Source organism: Phacochoerus africanus, chromosome 9 (assembly GCF_016906955.1).
Source record: "Phacochoerus africanus isolate WHEZ1 chromosome 9, ROS_Pafr_v1, whole genome shotgun sequence".
Classification (NCBI taxonomy): domain Eukaryota; kingdom Metazoa; phylum Chordata; class Mammalia; order Artiodactyla; family Suidae; genus Phacochoerus; species Phacochoerus africanus.
Genome location: NC_062552.1, coordinates 126,427,077 through 126,450,181, shown reverse-complemented (window position 1 = coordinate 126,450,181; position 23,105 = coordinate 126,427,077). Strand labels below are relative to the sequence as shown.

The 23,105-nt window shown below is 45.5% G+C and overlaps 1 protein-coding gene across 11 annotated transcripts in view; it reads right to left on the bottom strand.

Moving 5' to 3' along the window:
* Window positions 1-22,278, bottom strand: part of MARK3 (microtubule affinity regulating kinase 3) — a 113,490-nt gene extending 91,212 nt beyond the window's left edge. For 7 of the 11 annotated variants that reach the window (XR_007137189.1, XM_047797268.1, XM_047797269.1 and 4 more), the window contains exon 1: window positions 21,611-21,807. Coding sequence is in view for 10 of the 11 variants with exons in the window: in XM_047797268.1 (XP_047653224.1) it covers window positions 21,611-21,661 (51 nt within the window). In the remaining variant the exon portion in view is untranslated. Of the gene's footprint in view, window positions 1-21,610 lie in introns of all 11 variants that reach the window. The other 4 variants (XM_047797265.1, XM_047797267.1, XM_047797272.1 and 1 more) reach the window with 1 other exon arrangement.
* Between the last annotated feature and the right edge of the window lie 827 nt (window positions 22,279-23,105).

Sequence of the window (23,105 nt, the reverse complement as noted above, 5' to 3'; positions counted from 1 at the left end):
TATATGTTTATTTCCAAGCTAGATATAAGTTTCATAAAAACTGGGACTGGTAATTTATTCTTCCTTAGATCTCAGAACAGTAGTTGGGGAGTTCCCACTGTGGTACTAGCTGTGAACGCAGCTAGTATCCATGGGGACGCAGGTTCGATCCCTGGCCTTGCTCAGTGGGTTAATGACCGGCATTGTCATAAGCTGTGGTGTAGGTTACAGACCCCGAGTTGCTGCGGTGTAGGCCGGCAGCTATAGCTCCGATTCAAACCCCAGCCTGGGAACCTCCCAGGCTGCAAGTGTGGCCCTAAAAAGATAAGAACAAAACAAAACCAAAAAACAGTAGTTGGCATGTGACAGGTACTTACTAAATACTGGCGGAGGGGAGGGATGGATTGGGAGTTTGGAATTGGCGTATGCACACTGTGGTATACCAAATGGATGGTCAACAGGGACCTACTGTATAGCACAAAGAACTCTACTCAATATTCTGTGATGACCTGTATGGGCAAAGAATCTGAAAAAGAATGGATTACATGTATATGTATAATCGAATCACTTGGCTGTACAGGAGAAATTAAAACGTTGTAAATAAATTATACAGCAATAAAATGGTTTTTGTCTTTTTAGGGCCACACCCATGGAGGTTCCCAGGCTAGGGGCTGAATCAAAGCTGCAACTCCCGGCCGACACCACAGCCACAGCAACACCAGGTCCAAGTCACGTCTTGGACCTACATCACAGCTCACAGCAACACCGGATCCTTAACCCACTGATCAAGACCAGGGATTGAACCCAAGTCCTCATGGATACTAGTAAGGTTCATTAACTGCTGAGCCACAATGGGAACTCCATGTACTGTCATAAAAATTTTTTAAATGGAGCATTTCCGCTGTGGTGCAGCGGAAACGAAACTGACTAATATCCATGAGGATGTGGGTTAGATCCCTGGCCTCGCTCAGTGGGTCAGGGATCCGGCGTTGCCATGAGCTGTGGTGTAGGTCACAGACACGACTTGGATCCTGCATGGCTGTGGTGTAGGCCAGTGCCTGCAGCTCCAATTCAGCCCCTAGCCTGGAAACTTCCATATGCTGTGGGGGTGCAGCCCTGAAGAGCAAAAAAAAAAATTTTTACAATAACAAATTTATACTACTTTTCCTGAACAGAGCTTTGTCCTTCTTTTTTTTTTTTTAAATAAATATTTTATTTTCCCACTGTACAGCAAGGGGGTCAGGTTATTCTTACATGTATACATTACAATTACATTTCTCCCCCACCCTTTGTTCTGTTGCAACATGAGTATCTAGACAAAGTTCTCAATGCTATTCAGCAGGATCTCCTTGTAAATCTATTCTAAGTTGTGTCTGTGTCCTTCTTGTAAAACATAAGACGTGTGCCTACACAACCTTTCTAATCCTTAAAATAACAAGCCGCCTCCTTAAGATATGGACAGGTTTTTCACGTTAAAAAAAAAAAATTGTGACAACACACAGCTATCCCTCAATATACTGTACTTTAGAAGTAGTCACAAAATCAAAATGCACTTTTTTCTTTTTCTTTTTCAGGCCACACCCAAGGCATGTGTAGTTCCTGGAATAGTGGTCCAAGCGAAGCTCCAGCTGCCGGCGTAGGCCGCAGCCACCACAACGCCAGATCTGAGCTGCATCTCCAAATGCCACAAGCTCAGGGCAGCACAAGATCCTTAACCTACCGAACGAGGGCAGGGATTGAACCCACATCCTCGTGGATACTAGCTGGGTCCTTAACCCACTGAGCCACAATGACAACTCCTCAAAACTCACTTTTGAAAGCAGCTGTGGAGAAGATGGAGCTGTGGGATTAAGATGGAGTAGAAGGACTGGAGCTCATTTTCTCTCATAAAAGCAACAAAATTACAACCAACTGCTGAACAACCTTCAACAAAATACTGGAAACCATCAAAAAAGATATCCTACTCCAAAAGGTAAAGAGGCCACATCAAGACAGTAGGAGGGAAGTTTCCACTGTGGCGCAGCAGAAATGAATCTGACTAGGAACCATGAGGTTGAAGGTTCGATCCCTGGCCTCGCTCAGTGGGTTAAGGATCTGGCGTTGCTGTGAGCTGTGGTGTAGGTCACAGACATGGCTCAGATCTGGTGTTGCTGTGGTGTAGGCTGGCAGCTGTAGCTGATTGGAACCCTAGCCTGGGAATCTCCATATACCGCAGGTGCGACCCTAAAAAAGCAAAAAAACAAAATAGAAAAGACGGTTGGAGGAGCGATTACGTGATATAAGCAACCGCATACCCATTAGATAGGTGGCCCACAGACTGGAAAGTAACTATATCGCAGAGGCTCACCCACGGGGGTGAGAGTTCTGAGTCCTACCCATCAGGTTCCCACGTCTGGGGATCTGGCATTGGGAGGAGGAGCCCCCAGAACATTTGGCCTTGAGGATCAGCGGGGCATGTATGCAGGAGCTCCATAGGACTAGGGGAAAACAGAGACTCCACTCTTGAAAGGCACACACAGGCTTTCATGTGCACTGGGTTCCATGGCAAAGCAGAGACTCCATAGGAATCTGGGTTGGACCTACCTGCAGTTCTCGGAGGATCTCCTGTTTTAGGGGGTGACTATGTCTCATTGTGGGGGAAGGACGTTGGAGGCAAAGGTCTGGGAAATAATCATCAGTGGGAACTCTTCTAGAGGGGGCCATTTTGGAAAAAATCTGGCCCCACCCATCAGAGCTGAGAAGCCCCAGGCCAAACAACAAACCAGGTATGAACATAGCCACTTATCAGCAAACAGGCTGCCTAACGACACCCCCCAACACACCCCTCACCCCCCTGCGCCAGGTACACAGCTGCATCCACACCCAGAGACAAAGCCCCACACACCAAGGGATAAGAATCAACTCCACCTACCGGTGGGCAGAAACCAGTCCCTCCCATCAGGAAGCCTGCAGCACCCCCCCCCAACCAACTTCGGCCACAAGGAGGGCAGACATCATAAGAGAGGCTACAACTCTGCATTTTCTGCAAAAAGGAGACCACACCAAAAGTCTATATAAATGAAAAGGCAGATAATTGATTCAGATAAGGGAATAAGAAAAAAACCCAGAAAAACAGCTAAGATATCTGGAGATTACCCATCTCCATGAAAAAGACTTTAGACTAATGATAGCAAGATCTTGGAAATTAAACTGGAGGCAAAAATTGATATATTACAAGAAACACTGAACAAAGAAATAGAAGACTTGAGGATTAGGTAAGCAGAGATGCATAATACAGTAACTGAAATAAAAAATACATTAAAAGCGATAGGTAGCACAATACAGGAGGCAGAAGAATGAGTAAACGAGGTGGAAGACGGACTAGTGTAAATCACTGATGTGGAACAGAAGAGAAAAAAGATTGAAAAGAAACTAAGACAGTCTGAGAGAACTCTGGGACAATGTTAAATACGCAAACATCCGTATTATAGGAGTGCCAGAAGGAGAAGAGAGAAAGGGCCAGAGAAAACATCTGAAGAGATAATAGCAGGAAAGTTCCCTAACTTGGGAAAGAAATCACTCACTCAAATCCAGGAAGCACAATGAGTAGCATATAAAATAAACCGAAGGAAGGACACCCCCCTGGACACATGTTAATCAAAATGACCAAAATTAAAGACAGAGAAAACACTGAAAGCAGGTTGGGAGGAAACAAATAACATACAAGGGAACCCTGACAAGGTTACTGACTGATTTTTCAGTAGAAACTCTCAGGCCAGAAGGGAGTTGCATGATAAACTTCAAGTGACGAAAAGAAAAACCTCCAACCAAGGAGCTCCCGTAGTGGCTGTGGGTATGGCCCTCCAATGAAAAAAGACAAAAACAAACAAACAAACAAAAAAACCCTCCAACCAAGATTACACAGTATGACTCTCATTCAGATTTGAAAGAGAAATCAAAAGCTTTACAGACAAGCAAAAGCTAAGATAATTCAGCACCACTAAACCAGGTTTACAACAAAGAAGCTTCTCTAGGTGGAAAAGAAAAGGCCACAACTAGAAACAAAAATATTATAAATGACAAGGTTCACAGGTAAAGGCAAACATATAGTAAAGGTAGGAAGTAATCCACACACACATATGCTACCAAAACCAGCAACCATGAGAAGAGGAGGAACAAATGCAAGACACTGGAGATGCATTTGCAATTAAGAGACCACCAAATTAAAACAGGCCTACCTCAGGAAACAAGAAAAATCTCAAATAAACCACCTAGCTTTACACCTAAAGCAACTAGAGAAAGAACAGACAAAACTCAAAGTTAGTAGAAAGAAAGAAGAGAAATCAGAGCAGACCTGTACTCTGAAAACTGTAAGATGCTGATGAAAGAAATTAAAGATGACACAAACAGGTGGAAAGAGATATAGCATGCTCTTGGATTGGAAGAATCAATACTGTCAAAATGAGCATACCACCCAAGACAATCTACAATTGAATCCAATCCCTATCAAATTACTAATGGCATTTTTTTTACGTAGCTAGAATTTTTTTTTTCTTTTTTCTTTTAAGGGCTGCACTTTCAGCATATGAAAATTCCCAGGCTAGGGGTAAAATCAGAGCTACAGGTGCCGGCCTACACCACAGCCATAGCAATGCAGGATCTGAGTCGTGTCTGCAACTTATACCACAGCTCACGGCAATGCCGGACCCTTGACCCACTGAGCAAGGCCAGGGATCAAACCTGCATCCTCATGGATACTGGTCAGATTCATTTCTGCTGTGCCACAACGGGAACTCCCTAGAAGAAAATACTTTCAAGTTTGCTTGGAGGCATGAAAGACCCAGAATAGCCAAAGCCATCCTGAGAAAGAAAAATGGAACTGAAAGGATCAGTCTCCCTGACTTCAGACTATACTACTAAGCTACAGCCATCAAAACAGTATGGTACTGGCCCAAAACCAGAAATACAGATCAGTGGAACAGGATAGAAAACCCAGAGTTAAACCCATGCACCTATGACCAACTAATCTACAACAGAGGCAGCAAGAATATACAATGGAATGGAGGAGTTCCCGCCGTGGTGCAGTGGAAACGAATCCAACTAGGAACCATGAGGTTGCTGGTTCAATCCCTGGCCTTGCTCCATGGTTAAGGATTCAGCGTTGCTGTGGCTGTGGCATAGGCCAGCAGCTAGAGCTCCAATTAGACCCCTAGCCTAGGAACCTCCATGTGTCTCGGGTGCAGCCCTAAAAAGACAAAAGACAAAAAAAGAATATACAATGGAGAAAAGACAGTCCCTTCAATAAGTGGTGCTGGGAAAACTGAACAACTACATGGAAAAGAATGAAATTAACACACTAACACCATACATAAAAATAAATGCAGAAAGGAGTAAAGAACTAAATATAAGACTGGATACTATAAAACACAGAGGAAAACATAGGCCAAGCACTCTCCGACATAAACCATAGAATATCTCCTCAGATCCGTGTCCCTGAATAATGACAATGAAAACAAACAAACAAAAAAAAGGGACCTAATTAAACTTAAAAGTTCTTGCACAGCAAAGGATACCCTAAAAACAAAAAGAAAACCCACAGAATGGAAGAAAATATTTGCAAATGAAGCGACTGACAAGGGATTAATCTCCAAAACATAAACACCTCCTGCAGCTCAATACCAAAAAACAAACCACCCCATAAAAAATGGGCAGAAGCTCTAAACAGACAATCCTCCAAAGAAGATACAGAGATGGCCAAAAAACACATGAAAAGATGTTCAATATCGCTAATTATTAGAGAAATGCAAATCAAAACTACTATGAGGTTACCACCTTATACCATCCAGAATGGCTACCATCAAAAAGTCTACAAACAATAAATGCTGGAGAGAGTGTGGAGAAAAGGGAACCCTCTTACACTGTTAAGCTGGAATATAAATTGGTACAACCACTATGGAAAACAGTATGGAGATTTCTTGAAAAAAAATAAGAACTACCATTTGATTCAGCAATCTCACTCCTGGGCACCTATCCAGAGAAAACCATGACTCAAAAAGATACATATATCCCAATGTACACTGTAGCACTATATACAATAGCCAAGACATGGAAGCAAACTAAATGTCCAGCCACAGAGGAGTGGATAAAGATACGGTACATACACATAGTGAAATATTACTCAACAGTAAAAAGGAATGAAATAAGGCATTTGCCGTAACATAGATGGAACTATAGATTATCATGCTAAATGAAGTTAGACAGTGAGATACAAATGTCATATGCTATCACTTACATGTAGGATCTAAAAAAGGGATTCAATGAATTTATTTGCAGAAAAGAAAGTGACTCACAGACTTTGAAAAACTTATGGTTTCCAAATGGGACAGGTGGGGAGGGAGATGGGCTGGGTGTTTGGGATGGAAATGCTGTAAAACTGGGTTGTGATGATGGTTGTAAAACTATAAATATAATAAAATTCACTGAGTTTAAAATAAACAAGAAAGCAGCTGGGCAGTTATTTCATTCACTGAAGGAAAAAGAAAGATTGGATAATCTGTGGTTTTAAAAACTCTTAGCAAATTGGAATATAATGGAACTTTCTTTTTTTTGGTTTTGTTTTGGTTTGGTTTTTGTTTGGCAATACCCATGGCATGTGGAAATTTCTGGGCCAGGGGCCAAACCTGCCCAACAGCAGCAACCCAAGCTGCTAAAGTAACAATGTTGGATCCTTAACCCACTGTGCCATCAGGAAACTTCCTGGAACTTTCTTAATATGGTAAAAACCACAGGACTAAAACCTTTAGCAAAAAATAAAAATAAACTTTAGAATCATTTCTTTTAAGATAAAAAATAAGACAAGGCTACCTGTTATCACTACCATTATTTAACATAATAATGGACGTCATGGCTAATACTTTTTAAGGAAAGAAAAAGTTATAAAATATGAGAATCACAAGGAAAGAGAGAAAAATATTATTTGTAGATGATATGATCTAGCCATAAACCAAAAGACTTGGAAATACCACTGGAACACGAGAGTATGGCAAGCTGCAAGATCAACCTATAAAAGCAGTTCTCTAAGAGTTTCCATCGCAGCTCAGTGGGTTAAGAACCCAACTAGTATCCAAGAAGATGTGGGTTCAATCCGTGGCCTCACAGTAGGTTAAGGATCCGAGCTGGCGCAAGCCATGGGGTATAATGAGCACGCAGCTTGGATCCCATGGTGCTATGGCTGTGGCAGAGGCCAGCAGCTACAGCTCAAATTCTATATGCTATAAGTGCAGTCCTAAAATATAAAAAAATAAAAGAGTTCTCTACAACAGTAGTAACTTACTACAAAATTTCACTAAAAATAACTGTTCATAATAGCAACAAAAACTAAAAAGTAGGTAAAAAGCAACTTAAGTACCAAGACTATATAAGCACTCTCTGGAGAAAGCTTTAAAATTTTTAATAAAAGACATAAAAAATACTCTGAATAAAAGAGAATTCCAGAGTTCCTGTTGTAGATCATCAAGTTAAAAACCCTACAGAGAGTCCACAAGGATGCGGATTTGATCCCTGGCCTTGCTCAGTGGATTAAGGATGCTTAATGGCCTCAAGCTGCCGCATAGGTCACAGAGGCAATTCAGATCCCCCACTGTCAGCTGCAACTCCAATTTGACCCCTAGCCCAAGAACTTCCATATGCTGCAGGTGCAGCCTTAAAAGGGGGGGAAAAAAGGGAGTCCCCAAAGTTCCCATCATGGCTCAGCGGAAACATATCTGACTAGTATCCATGAGGACACAGGTTTGATCCCTGGCCTCGCTCAGTGGGTTAAGGACCTGGTGTTGCCATGAGCTGTAGTATAGGTCACAGATGCAGCTTGGATCTGGCATTGCTGTGGCTGTGGCACAGGCCAGCAAATGCAGCTCCAATTCGACCCCAAGCCTGAGAATCTTGATAAGCCACAGGTGCCGCCCTAAAAAAAAAGGGGGGGGGGGGAATTTCATGCTCTTGAATAAATATATACATTCTATCCAAATTAATCTTTCAGTTCAATGGGATCTCAATTAAAATTCCTAGCCAATAGAGAGTTCATGCTTGTGGCTCAGCAGAAACAGATCCAACTAGTATCCATGAAGGTACGGGTTCGATCCCTAGACTCGCTCACTGGGTCATGGATCTGGTGTTGCCCTGAGCTGTGGTATAGGTCACAGACGCAGCTCAGATCCAGCGTTGCTGTGGCTGTGATGGAGGCTGGCAGCTGTAGCTCTGATTCAAACCCTAGCCTGGGAACTTGCATATACTGCAGGTGAGGCCCTGAAAAAAAAAAAGTAAAAAAAAAATTTTCCAGCCAGTAGTTTATGAATAATTTTTGGGGGGGTGTTGCAATTGTGGCATGCAGAAGTAGCCTGGCCAGGGATTGAACTCACCACACAGCAGCAACCTGAGCCACTGCAGTGACAACACCAGATCCTTAACCCGATGAGCCACATGGGAACTCTAGTTTATGAGTATTTTTAAACTTATTCTGAAGTATACATGGGAGTTCCTGTTGTGGCTCAGCAGAAACAAATGTGAATAGCATCCATGAGGACGCAGGTTTGATCCCTGGCCTCACTCTGGGTTAAGGATCTGGCATTGCCGTGAGCTGTGGTGCAGGTCCTAGATGTGGCTCGGACCCTGCATTGCTGTGGCTGTGGTGTAGGTCAGCAGCTACAGCTCTGATTCGACCCCTAGCCTGGGAATCTCCAAATGTCTTGGGTGTGGCCCTAAAAAGCAAAAAAAAAAAGGAGCTTAAAAAAAAGCTCACAAAAAAGCGATCAAGGTTAAAACCAATGACAACACACATCTCTATCACTGCACACTCTAAAGGCATGCACTGAGAAGAACACAGCATCTTTTCCGTGGTATCATTGCCAAAAAGATATTAACTTAATCTAATTTTGAAAAAGAATCAAACTTAAATTGTGGGTTCTCTGATCAGAGAGCTGAAAAAAGAACCCTGAAGAAAAACTTGTGAAAACTCAAACAGGTTCTGCAGTCATCATTAACAGTATCAGACCAACGTTAATTTTCTGGTTTTCATAAATGTACCATAGTTATCTAGGTATTAACACGAAATGAAGCTGAGTGAAAAGTATACATGGACTCTGTACCAATTCTGCAATTTTTATCTTGGTCTAAAATTATTTCAAAATAAAAAGGTCGATAAATAGACAGAGTGCAACATACCACACAGCCACAGAAATTTTTAAAGAAAACAAAACCTATGCGGTTTTGGCACAACAGAAAAACAGACCAATGCATCAAAATACAAAGCTAGGAGTTCCCGTCGTGGTGCAGTGGTTAACGAATCCGACTAGGAACCATGAGGTTGCGGGTTCGGTCCCTGCCCTTGCTCAGTGGGTTAACGATCTGGCGTTGCCGTGAGCTGTGGGGTAGGTTGCAGATGCGGCTCGGATCCCGCGTTGCTGTGGCTCTGGCGTAGGCCGGTGGCTACAGCTCCGATTTGACCCCTAGCCTGGGAACCTCCATATGCCGCAGGAGCGGCCCAAGAAATAGCAAAAAGACAAAATAAAAAAAATACAAAGCTAAAAGACATGAACATGGGAGCTCCTGTCGAGGCACAGCGGAAGCAAATCCGACGAGGAACCATGAGGTTTCGGGTTTGATCCCTGGCCTCGCTCAGTGGGTTAAGGATCTGGCATTGCCATGAGCTGTGGTGCAGGTCGCAGATACGGCTCAGATCTGGCGTTGCTGTGGCTGTGGGGTAGGCTGGCAGCTGTAGTTCCGATTAGACCCCTAGCCTGGGAACCTCCGTATGTTGCGGGTACGGCCCTAAAAAAAAAAAGAGAGAGAGACATGAATGTATGATAATGTAAGATACAATAAAAGCAGTCCTACAAACCAGTGGGGAAAGGATGGACTACTGAGTAGAGAGCAGTGGGAAAAGTGGTTCGGTGTATCAGCCTACAGAGAAAAAACTAGATCCCTCTCTAAATCAATTTGCAAAAGGCGGTCAGTCTCCCTTTTAATATAGAGGGATAAAAAACCTACATGTGGAGTTCCTGTCATGGTGCAAAGGAAACGAATCCAACTAGAAACCATGAGGTTGCAGGTTCGATCCCTGGCCTCATTCAGTGGGTTAAGGATTCAGCATTGCCATGAGCTGTGGTGCAGGGCGAAGACTCAGCTTGGATCTGGTGTTGCCATGGCTGTAGTGTAAGTCAGCAGCTGTAACTCCGATTAGACCCCTAGCCTGGGAACCTCCATATGCTGCAGGTTTGACCCTAAAAAGCAAAAAACACAAACTTACATGTGAAAGCTGGATGATAAAAGGTTAACATGAAATGTAAGTGAATATCCTTGTGACCCAGGTATTTAAGTAAAACTTCAAAAGCACAATCACAAGGCAAAAGTTTATGTTATTTATACCAGAATTAAGGCTTTCTATCCAACATAGGCATTACGATTTTTTTTTTTGCTTTTTTTTTGGGCGCCACAGCTGCAGCATAAGGAAGTTCCTAGGCTGGGGGTTGAATAGGAGCTACAGCTGCCAGCCTACACCATAGCCACAGCAACACAAGATCCAAGCCACATCTGCCACCTACACCACAGCTCACAGCAATGCAGGCTCCCCAACCCACTGAGCAAGGCCAGGAACTGAACCTGGGTCCTCATGGATAGTAGTCAGGTTTGTTTCCTCTGAGCCACAACAGGAACTCCCAACAAAGGCATTATAGAAAGATGATAGTAGATACAGGCACTAAAACCTACATCAGATTTAATATCTAGAAAATCAAGGAACATCTACAGATCAACAGAGAAAAAGGGACAAGAGGAAAACAGAAATTTACAGAATGCTCTCAAATTAGGAAAATTAGGAAAGCTGGATAATTCTAAATGTGGTAGGAACCAGAGATTTTTTTTTTTATTTTGTTGTTGTTGTTGTTGTTGCTGCTATTTCTTGGGCCGCTCCCGCGGCATATGGAGGTTCCCAGGCTAGGGGTCTAATCGGAGCTGTAGCCACCGGCCTACACCAGAGCCACAGCAACGCGGGATCCAAGCCGCGTCTGCAACCTACCCCACAGCTCACGGCAACGCCAGATCGTTAACCCACTGAGCAAGGGCAGGGACCAAACCCGCAACCTCATGGTTCCTAGTCGGATTCGTTAACCACTGCGCCACGACGGGAACTCCAGGAACCAGAGATTTAAAAAATCCCTGTGCACTACTGGTGGGAGTGTGGAGTGATTTAACCATACAGAAGAGCAACCTGGCACTATTTGACATTTCCTGTCATCCAGCAAGTCCACTCCCAGCCTCACATCCCCAGCACAAGGAGCTATGTACAGTCACTGTTGCGCCGGGCGGGGGGCGGGGGGGGGGGGGGCAGGGAGTTGGAGGTACTGTGAATGTCTGCCCCAGTAAGGAGACAGGTAAAATGGGATAGAATCATACCACAGTGCTATGCAGCAGTTAGTAGCAACAGATCCAAGCCACATCTGCGACCTACACCACAGCTCACGGCAATGCCACATCCTCAACCCATTGAGCAAGGCCAGGGATTGAACCAGCATCCTCATAGACACTATGTTGGGTTCGTTAACCACTGAGCCACAAAGACAACTCCTGATAACACTAGTTTTTACAGCTGAGTTTATAAAAATATTTCCAAGAATATGGTTAATAGGGAAGGGGTCTATTACTGTTCATATCCAAAAGTTCAGTCACATTGGTTTCACTTGTAATAAAATACTTATTACTGGTATAGCAGGTGAACTATCATAATAACAAAAAACACCAAAAAGTTTACTTGCCTGATCCTCAAAAGAATAAGTTACAAATAAACTGTGTCTATAGAAAACTGACTCCGTAGCTTTTGACCAGTTAATTATACGCTAAGCACTTATTAAGTAGCAGGTACTACAAGAGAATAAAAGAAATAGAAAAGCATGGTGTCAATCCTTGAAGGCACCATAATCTACCTGAAAGGCTAACACAGGGAACAGTAACTCAAACAAGGGACAATCCTTGCCCCAAGAAAAATCAGAGCGCGAATACTCCAGGCACCATCTGACAGCTTTGTGAGCTACATATATAATTTTCAATTTTCTAGTAATAACATAAAAAACAAACACAAAAAGAAATAGGCTAATTTTATTAATATTTAATCCAATATATTCCCCAATGTTTCAACACATAATAGAAAAAGAGTAAGATTTTGGGAGTTCTCTTGTGGCACAGCAGGTTAAGGATCTGGCATTGCCCCTACAGTGGCTTGGGGTCATTGCTGTGGCACAGTTTCAACCCCTTGCCTGGGAACTTCCACATGCCAAAGGTGCAGAAAAAAAAAAAGTAAGATTTTACATTTCTTTCTGCATACTGTCTTTGAAATCTAGTATATGTTTTATACACACAGAACATCTTAATTTGGATTAGCCACATTTCAAGTGCTCAGTAGCCACACATGGCTCGTAGCTACTGTGCTGGACAACGCAGCTCTAGGCACTCAGAGGATCCGATCACATCTGGGCGAGATGAATGAAAAAGGAGTCTAGAGGTGAAGAGAGTCTGAAGGACAAGTAACAGAGTTCTAATAGGAGATGAAGACAATTTCAAACCAGGCACCAGCACAAGGAAAGCTTAAAAAGATGTTGCGGGGAGGGCGGACCAAAGGCCTCCCTTAACCTACAGGTCTAGCCAGTTTCATCTCTCACAACTCTTTCATGCACTGCTAACACTGGGGGGGACAGCTTTAGTCCCCTGACATCAAGATTGCTGGCAATTTCTTATTTTTATGTTCCTGACTAGGCTGTCACTCTGTCTTATGCTCCCCTGCTTAGCTAATTCCCACACTAAAGTACTTGACTATGAGCTCTCTGAGGGCAAGAACTGTCTCACCTCAGTGCACAGGACCTGTGCCAGCAGGTATGAAACTGCTGAGTAAATAAACATCCAAGGAGAACTCTCTGGCTCTAAAGTTAAGTTATAGGTCAAGAGAAATCACAAAGCAAGAAATATGGGTCAAGAGCTTTGACTATTAAACCAAGGACTTTAGATTATCCAGTTTGGGGAATAATACTACAAAAACTATCCCAAGAGGGAACTCACATTCATAGAACCCTCATCACAAAGAGGTGCAGCTGGGGCAACACCGCATCCCTGCCACATCTGGGACCTACACTGCAGCTTACAGCAACCCTGGACCTTATCTCACTGGAGGCCAGGGATCAAACCCACATCCCCACAGGGACAACAGCGGGTCCTTAACCTAAGCCACAGTGGAAACTCCTGGAAGGGCTTATTCTTATAATACCCTGTCAGGTCATTACCACCGTCAATCCCATTTTAAAGACGAGGTGACTAGGGCATGAAGTTAAATAATTTGTCCAAGGTTACACAATAAAATGTTAGGTCAGATTATAAACCCAAATAAGGAGTTCCTGTCGTGGCACAGCAGAAATGAATCTGACTAGGAACCATGAGGTTGAGGGTTCGATCCCTGGCCTCACTCAGTGGGTCGAGGATCTGACGTTGCTGTGAGCTGTGGTGTAAGTTGCAGATGCGGCTCAGATCTGGTGTTGCTGTGGCTGTGGGGTAGGTCAGCAGCTACGGCTCCGATTAGACCCCTAGCCTGGGAACCTCCATATGTCTCGGGTGCGGCCCTGAAAAAGACAAAAAAAAACAAAAACAAACAAACAAAAAAAGAATAAATGGCAGGGAGTTCCCTCACGGCTCACTGGATTAAGGATCTGGTGTCACTGCTGTGGCTTTGGATATACCGGCAGTACGGGTTCGATCCCTGACTTGGCAACTTCTGCAGGGTGCAGACAAAGCCAAAAAAAAAGAGTAAATGGCAGAAGTGATACTATACGGCTTAAGAGGCTAGGTCATAAAAGGCAGGCAGCTTCTGTCTTGTTTGTCAAAACACCAAGCCACCTCAAAAGTCCGATCACACTGGCCTCCATGCAGGAGAGGCCCATATAAATGGCTCTGGCCAAGAGTCCCAGTTGAGCCCAGCACTTCAACAGTATCTGCCAAGGTGCCAGATACATGAGTGAAGAACGAGTCTAGGATGTGGATATTCCAGTCCAGCTATTCAAGACCCCCCAGCCTTTCTTGATTCCCCCAAACTGAAGTCCCAGACGTAATGGAGCAGCAACAGGCCATTCTCATGTGAATTCCTCATACAAAGTCTCTAAGTATAAGGAAACAGTTGTTTTACACTACTGAGTGGTGGAGCGGCTAGTTCCACAGCAATAAGAAGGACAACTATACAGTAAGCAGGAAATAAATGTTAAGCACCTGACCTAAGTTAACAAAAATGGAAAAGAAATGAGAAATACATTACCATGGTATGTAGAAGGTTCTTCATCACTCAATATCTTTAGTGTCTAGAAGGCAACCTCCTTTTAAGAAAAGAAAATCTAAGTTCCTTTAGTCTAGTCCACTTGTAAAGCTAATATATGCCTACGAGGATCAAGGAAGGCCTAGGACAAGAAAGGGTACACAAGAGAGGAAAACAAGGAAAGAGGTGGAGACAGTGTGAGAAAAGAAAGTCACCAAAAACACCTCAAATGCCTTCAACAACAAAAGCGCTCGCCCAGTTGAAATTATTCTTCTGGACAAAGAACGTAAGGCTAAAGGCAGAAAGCTGAGGTTAGGAAGTGGTTCTAGATCTGCTCCTCTCCAGGATTCTCATTCTAATCTGTAACAGTAGTCGATGAGGTCATAAAGGTAATGATGACAAAAAGAATGGGGTTATATAAAATTATGGACTAAAAACCTCTGAGTTCCACTTACTCACACTTTATATTAAATTCTCCCAATGCAGTTTTTCACTTAAAATGTCCATAATACAAACCCCACAATATTTAACCTCCATCCAAAAGCAAATGCCTAACTATTAGCAAGAATTACAAACAAACCACCGCAAGCTTTGTTCAAACTTCAACTTTATAAACACCAAAGATGGAGTTCCCACTGTGGCGTGAGCTGTGTGGTGTACGTCGCAGATGCGGCTCGGATCCCACGTTGCTGTGGCTGTGGAGTAGGCCAGTGGCCATAGCTGCGATTCGACCCCTAGACTGGGAATTTCCATAAGCAATGGGAGCAGCCCTAAAAAGCAACAACACATAAATAAACAAACACTAAAAATCCCAGGTAACCCAAAGAAACAATGCCTCATCTAGTCTATATAAGATTGTATAAGACTAACTATGGTGAGCAGCTCAGGTGACTAAAGTGCAGTGCCCAAGAACTCTAACTTGAAGAAAAAGTTGGGATTTCCCCCAAAAAAGTCCTTTTCTTCCAGTGCCAACTTCTGCCCTCTCAATCACTGTACAAACAGGTACACATGGGTCAGCACACAACCCCTTATTACTACTTGCAAACTGACTCCAAGCGCATTCTTTACATTCCTGCAGAGGACGACATTAAAGCTGGGAGATGCCCAAGGAAGAGATGTGTTTACTCCTCCTCGTTTTTTACTTTTTTATTTTTTGTCTTTTTGGGGCTGCACCTCTGGCATATGGAGGCTTCCAGGCTAGGGGTCAAGTCAGAACTGCAGCTACCAGCCTACACCACAGCCACAGCAACGCAGGATCCGAACCACGTCTGTGACCTACACCATAGCTCATGGCAACGCCAAATCCTCAACCCACTGAGCAAGGCCAGGGATCAAACCCTCATCACCATGGATGCCAGTCAGTTTAGCTAACCGCTGAGCCATGACAGGAACTCTGCTCCTCATTTATTTTTAAAAATTTAAGGAGCGCCCATTGTGGCTCAGTAAAAACAAATTCGACTAGCATCCATAAGGATGCAGGTTCAATCCCTGGCTTCACCCAATGGGTTAAGGATCCAGCATTGCCTTGAGCTGTGATGTAGGTTGCAGACACGGCTCAGACCCCCTTGTTGCTGTAGCTGTGGTGTAGGCCAGCAGCTGCAGCTCCAAGTCAACCCCTAGCCTGGAAACCTCCATGTGCCAAAGGTACGCCCTAAAAAGAAAGAAAGAAAGAAAAGAGTAGCCTTGTTTCACACATTAGCCAACTATAATACATGGACCCAATATGGAGTCTAATTTGAACAAAGTGTTAAAAAAGTAGACAACTGAGGAGTTGAACACCAACTGGATTTTTTTTTTCCTTTTTTGGTCTTTTTAGGGCTGCACCTGTGGCATATGGAGGTTCCCAGGCTAGGCGTTGAATCAGAGCTGCAGCTGCCAGCCTACGCCACAGCCACACGAGTTCCAATCTGTGTCTGTGACCTATACCACAGCTCATTGCAACACTGGATCCTTAACCCACTGAGCAAAGCCAGGGACCGAACCCGCATCCTCATAGATACTAGTCGGGTTCATTAACCACTGAGCCACGAAAGGAACTCCCCAACTGAATATTTGATATTAAAAAAATTATGATGGGAGTTCCCACTGTGGCTCAGCGGGTTACGAACCCAACTAGTATTCACGAGGATGTGGATTTGATCCTAGGCCTTTTGTAGTGGGTTAAGGATCCAGTGTTGCTGTAAGCCGTGTAGGTCGCAGACGTGGCTCAGAGCCCATGTGGGTGTCCAACCCCTGCTTGGGAACTTTCATATGCCACAGACGCAGCCCTAAAAAGCAAAAAAAAATTATAATAAAGGGAGTTCCCATTATGGCTCAGCAGGTTAGGAACCTTACGTTGTCTCTGTGAGGATGCACATTCGATCCCTGGCCTGGCTCAGTGGGTAAAGGATCTGGTGTTGCTACAAGCTGTGGCATAGGTCATAGATGAAGATCTGGTGTTGCTATGGCTGTGGCACAGGCCTCAGCTGTAGTTCCAATTCAATCCCTGGCCTAGGAACTTCCATATGCCACAGGTTTGGCTGTAAAAAGAAAAAAAAATTATGATAAAGGGATTAGGATTATGATTACATTTTTAAAAGAAGCTTTATCTCTTCTAAAAGTTTAGAGATGAAGTGATGTGATCTATTGAACTTGCTTCTTAGAGAGAGAATAAAATAAGACTGATCACTGAGCTGTTGAGTACCTTTTGGGGGGTAACTCTACACCAGGGTTTTCCAATCCTGCCATTATTGACATTGTGGGCTAAACATTTCTTCGTTGAGGGGACAGGGCTGCTGTCCTATGTACTGTAAAATGTTTAGCTGCCTTCCTGGTCAGTAGCAACCCTTTTCAGGTGTGACAACCAAAAATGTCTATATATGTGTGTGTATGTATGTGTATGCATGTGTGTGTGTATATATATATATTTTGTATTTTTAGTGCATCACTCACGGCATACAGAGGCTAGCGGTCTAATCTGAGATGTAGCCGGCCTAGCCACAGCCACGCCAGATCCAAGCCGCGTCTGCAACCTACCTAGTTGGATTCGTTTCTGCTACACCAGGACGAGAACTCCCAAAAATGTCTATAGACATTGTCAAATGTCCACGAGGGGGAGGGAGGGAACAGCGAAACCGTCCTCAGCTGAGAACCATTGATAAATACTTACTAAATTCTCTCTAATTTGTTTGAAATTTTTCATAACAAAATACCTTTAAGTCTTATTTTAATCACACTCTGTGTAATGGTACAACTACATCTCCCTAGTTGAATAATCAGTACATAAGTTTTTTTTTTTTTTTTTTTTCAGGGCCACACCTGTGGCACACGGAAGTTCTCAGGCTAGGAGTCAACAGCCACAGCAACACCAGATCCAAGCCACATCTGTGACCTACACCGCAACTTGCTGCAATACCAGATCCTTAACCCGCTGATCGAGGCCAGGGATCAAACCTGAATCCTCACAGATACCAGTCAGGTTCTTAACTTTCTGAGCCATGACAGGAACTCCAGTACACAAGCTTTTCAGAAACAGTGTGATACACAAAAAAGCAAAAAGAAATGAGATGGAGATCCAAGGCCTAGTAGAGGTGATGCTGCTAAATAGCAGTAAGTCACAAACAGCTCCTGTCACCTGAGTGTCAACATTCTCATTAGGTAAGAACATATGTCTAGTCCTTTTAAAGTTTTTTGTTTGGTTGGTTGTTTTTTTTTGTTTTTTTTTTTTTTTGCTGCACTCTCAGCATATGAAGTTCCCTGGGCCAGGGATTGAACCCACTCCACAGCAGTGACAATGCCAGATCCCTAACCTGATGAGCTGCCAGGGAACTCCTCCTTTTGAATTTTAAAATAGAGTAGTGTACCAAGATGTAGATATTGTTCTTCCTATAAATTATCTGCCTTTTATTATTCTTGATGTATAGGCAAAATCTTAGCACAATTACATATAATTACTTAAAATTTATATAAGATTCCTAGGCTAGACAGAACACTAAATCAACTATAATTGAAAAAATAAAAATCATAAAAAAAAAGATTCCTAGGCTAAGCAAAATGGAGTCTTTTTACAAAATATAAAGACAAAGCTGTTCATCATATCAGCCAAAATGCTCAACTGGTGAACGAATTAAAAAATTGTGGTTCACCCTAACAATGAGTTCCTCACCACTCAGCAATAAAAAGGAATGATAAACACACAAACCTGAATAAATCTCAAAAGTATTATGCCAAGTAAAGGATGTTAGACCCAAGATTATATGCTCTTTGACTCCTTTTTTTTTTTTTGCATTTTAGGGCCGAACCTGAGACGTATGGAAGTTCCCAAGCTAGGGGTCAATTCCGAGCTACAGCTGCTGGCCTATGCCACAGTTACAGCAATGCCAGATCTGAGCTGCATCTGTGACCTATACCACAGCTCACAACAACACCGGATCCCTAACGCACTAAGCAAGGCCAGGGATCAAACTCGCGTCCTGATGGATACTTGTCAGACTCGTTACTGCTGAGCCACAAGGGGAACTCCCAACTTTGACTCCATCCATCTATTTTTGGTCTTTTTAGGGCTGCACCCACAGCATATAGAGGTTCCCAGGCTAGGGGTCTAATCGGAGCTACAGCTGCCGGCCTACACCACAACCACAGCAACTCAGGATTCCAGCTGCGTCTTCGGCCTACACCACAGCTCACGGCAACGCCGGATCGTTAACCCACTGAGCAAGGCCAGGGATCGAAACTGCATCCTCATGGATGCCGGTCAGATTCAATTCCACTGAGCCATGATGGGAACTCCAACTCTGACTCCATTTAAATAATGTTCTAGACAAGATAAAACTCTAGGGACAGATAACAGATTAGCGGTTGCCAGGGGCCAGGGGAAGGGAAAGGGGACTGACTGTACAGAGCCACAAGAGACCTTTTTGGGCAATAGAATCCTTCTCTAACTTGACTGTGATATTACATGACTAAATATTTGTCAAAACTCACCAAACTGTACACTTAAAAAGAGTAAACATTCTATCTCAATCAACCTGACTTTAACAAGAAAACTGCCCAATAGATCGAGAACTCCAATTCATCCTCGTACCCTCATCACTCAACTGGCAGGAAGTCTAATACTTAGCAATTCGGCAATGGTAGGTAAGTAGGGTATGTGCCAGATGTATAACACTGACACAGGGGCACCACACTGTGAAAGGCACACAACTGCATGTCCAGAACATGGCAATACCAGAGTTAAAAAGGAACAGGGTGGAGTTCCCTGGTGGTGCATCAGGTTATGGATCTGGTGTTGTCACTGCAGTAGCTCAGGCCACCCACTGCTGTGACGCAGGTTCAATCTCTGGCCCAGAAACTCTTGCATGCCGCAGGTGCAGCCAAAAAAAAAAAAAAAGGAACAAAAGGAACAAGGCATGGTGAATTAATGCAATGATGTGGTATAATTTTCTATTTAGCACTGTCAAAAATTCAATTTTAAATACATTCCATGAGAAAAAGGCATGCTCCATACACTACATTGTTTTTAAAGTGAGTTAATTCCTAATGGCACACAAAAAGATTACATCAGGGAGTTCCCGTCGTGGCGCAGTGGTTAACGAATCCGACTAGGAACTAGGAGGTTGCAGGTTCGATCCCTGGCCTTTCTCAGTGGGTTAAGGATCTGGCGGCATTGGCGTGAGCTGTGCTGTAGGCCGGCAGCTGCAGTTCTGATTAGACCCCTAGCCTGGAAACCTCCATATGGCTTGGGTGTGGCCCTAAAAAGACAAAAGAAGAAGAAAAAAAAAAAAGACTGTGATCAAAGTTAACCAATCCACTTTTTTGCTTGCTCCACCCTACAGGATAGTCAGGGAACAGGAAAATGATGAAGTTAGAATAAGGTTCCTCAAAAGGTCTATATGTAAATGAGTTCAGGGAGTTCTTTCGTGGTGCAGCGGGTTAAGGATCTGATATTGTCACTGCAGTGGCTTGTCTCACTGCTGTAGTGTAAGTTCAATCCTTGGCCCATGAACTTCCACATACCACGGGCATAGACAAAAAAATAAAAAACAAACAATAATAACTTCCATTCACCTGGTACAGATTTTTGATTACTCTTTATGTAATTTTCTAATCTGTCAGGTTAAAGAGCATTAAATACCATACCCTAATATACTACACGGATGCTTTAGACCAAGGTATAAACAGATTAAATCACCTGATAGCTATCCAGCAAACAAGTGGCATTTTGAAGATTAAAATGAAGGCATTTGATACCATTAGGCCACAATGTCTCAGGATGTTACTGAAAGCATGAAAACAGGCAGAGCAAGGAAGTTTTTCCTAAGTGATAGCATGTTCTTGCCAGGAATTATCTCATAACATTTATAATAAAAGTACAGTGAAGTTTCTTTACAAGTTAATTTCTAAATGTCTGTTTTTAACAGAAGGTAACCCACAGCCAGACTGGATCACTTCTGAACCTAGAGAACTGTTCAGAAGGCACTTGGACAGAGTCAACGTTTCTCCAGCAGAATTTCTCCTACTGGAGAAACGTCGTTTTGTCGTTCTCTCAACTGCTGTTCCTGGCCTTTCTGCAAAGTTTATATGAACAAAATCGAAGGTTCCTTTTACAGAATCACAGAATGTGAGTGCCAGAAGGGACCCAAGAACTTCTCTAAGCCACCCTCTCTCCAGGCAGGGGGAAGGCTAAGCCCAGAGTGGGTGGCCCTGGGCTAGGCAGCGCGTGGCAGGGCAGCTTTACTACACCGCTTCCTTTCAAAAGTGTACTTAACCAGCTCCTTCAAAACAGAGTCGTACGGAAATGAGGCTCCTCTTTAATAAAGTTTAAGCTCTCTCCAAGAACCTCTGACTAGCTCTGCAGTGCTATCTAAGGAGTCCGAAAAGATCCCGCACTGGGCCCTTCGTTTTAGTGACTCTCACTAAACTCAGTCCCAGGCAATTTAAAGAACGAGGCAGAAAGGACGGTCCACCTGATGCAATCAATTACTTTTCATCAACGCCACGGACTTTTCACCCTGACAGTCTGCCTAGTTTAAAGGAGGAGTTCAGCCAGAAGATGCCCTACACACGGCAGAGCCGGCCGCACTCGGAGGACCCACTGCGCGGCAACCCAGCCTCTCCGGGCACCGACTGGTAACGCCGCAACCAGACCCGGCTTCGGGACCGAACCAGACCCGGCGTCATCGCGGACGCGCTTCCCCGGCCGCACGCGAGCGGCGGGAGCGCTGCCCGCTCAGGAAACGGTCCGCCCGGCCGCCTCCCGGTGCCCACGCCTGCCCGCTAGTCCCCGAGCGGCCCGGACGGGGGGCGCCCCCGACCCGGGAAGTCGACGCGGCTACTCACGTTCTCAGTGTCTCGTTCATTCACCGTTGGCAACGGGGTCCTAGTGGACATTTTACTTCCCTTCACTTCTGCACGACGCGAGGCTGAAACAAACAGCGCGGCCCTCGGGGGCCCGCGACCGCGGCGTCGAGCGCCCGGCGGCTCCGCAGGCGCGGCGGGAGGGCGGCTCCCCTCCCCCACGGCCGTCTAGATCCCGGGCCGGGCCCGGGCCGTCCCCCGGCGGGTCGCGGGGCTCATGCTCCCCCGGCCCCGGCGGCCGCGCCGAGCAGCCCCGCGGGCGGCAGTGGCGGGGCTGGGCCGGCGGCAGCGGGCGGCGGGTCGGCCCGGCGGCGTCCCCGCGCCTCAGGGCGCCCCGCGAGCCCGGAGCCCCTCGCCTCCTCCTCCTCCGCCCCCGCCCGTCGCGCGGCGAATTTCAGCGCCGGAGCCTCCACGCAGCGCCGCCGACGGCCCCTGAAGACGAAGAGGAGGCTGTGAGGGAGGCGGAGTGCAAGACAGGTCGCCGCAGAGTGCGGGCGCCGACCATGGAGGGGGCTGCGGAGGCGGCGCCTGCGCCGGACGGCTCTTCTCCCTTCGGCTCGCTTTCAGCTTCAGCCTCAGCCTCAGCCTCAGCCTCCGCCCGCTGGCCGCCGACGCCGCCGCTCCCGGCACCTTGGAGCCTCACGGACCCAAGATGGCCGCCCTCGGCTTCCTTTGCGGCCTCCGGATGCCGGAAGTGACGGCACCGCCGCCTCCCGGAGTTCAGCCAATCGTCGCGGCCCAAGGAAGCCGGCCCGGCTGCTGTTGCTAGGGGCGACTTGCCTGGTCCCGGGCCGAGGGGGCGGTGCTCAAGGTTGGGAAGGGGTGGCGGTTCCCCAGCGGGCGGCTGGGGCGGCGGGTTTTCCGCGTCTGGAGCTTGCGGGACCCGCGAAAGAGCCGGCAAACCACCCTGGGCGGCGGCCTGAGCTCGACTGCTAGTTTGAAGTTTACAGTGTTGATCGAGCGCCTGCTGCGTGCAAAAGCTGAGGTCGCGTTCCTCAAAAGCTGGGCCCGCTCTGCTCCCAATCGAGCCGTGACAGCAATTATAGGGCCGGGGCTGTAGGGAGGAGACGAGTTCCTGCTCTTTAGCCGGCAGCCGAGGACTCAGTAACCCTTCCTGCCTCCGGCTCTGGGTTAGCCGGGGGCTAATCTCAGTATCCCAGGGGCAGCAGACGTGTCCTGCGCTCGGGAAGCTCGCGGTCAGGCGGCAAATGGACCCGGACCCAGCTAAACGCCTTCCGGAAGGAAGGGTTCTAGAAGGGGACTTGGGGCGGGGACCCCTAGAAGCCCTCAGGGGTTTAGCCAGTAGGGGATTTATAACCAGCCTCTTCTTATACACCAGCGTGTAGCTGTTTGGAGGGCTGGAAGTATCCCCGGGTCCCACCTTGGGGCGGAGCTGAGTGAACGCTTGCAGACTGGGATGTTGGAAATGGTACCTCCCCTGGACGCCTTCCTTGTTCTCTAGTCTCTGAATACGTAC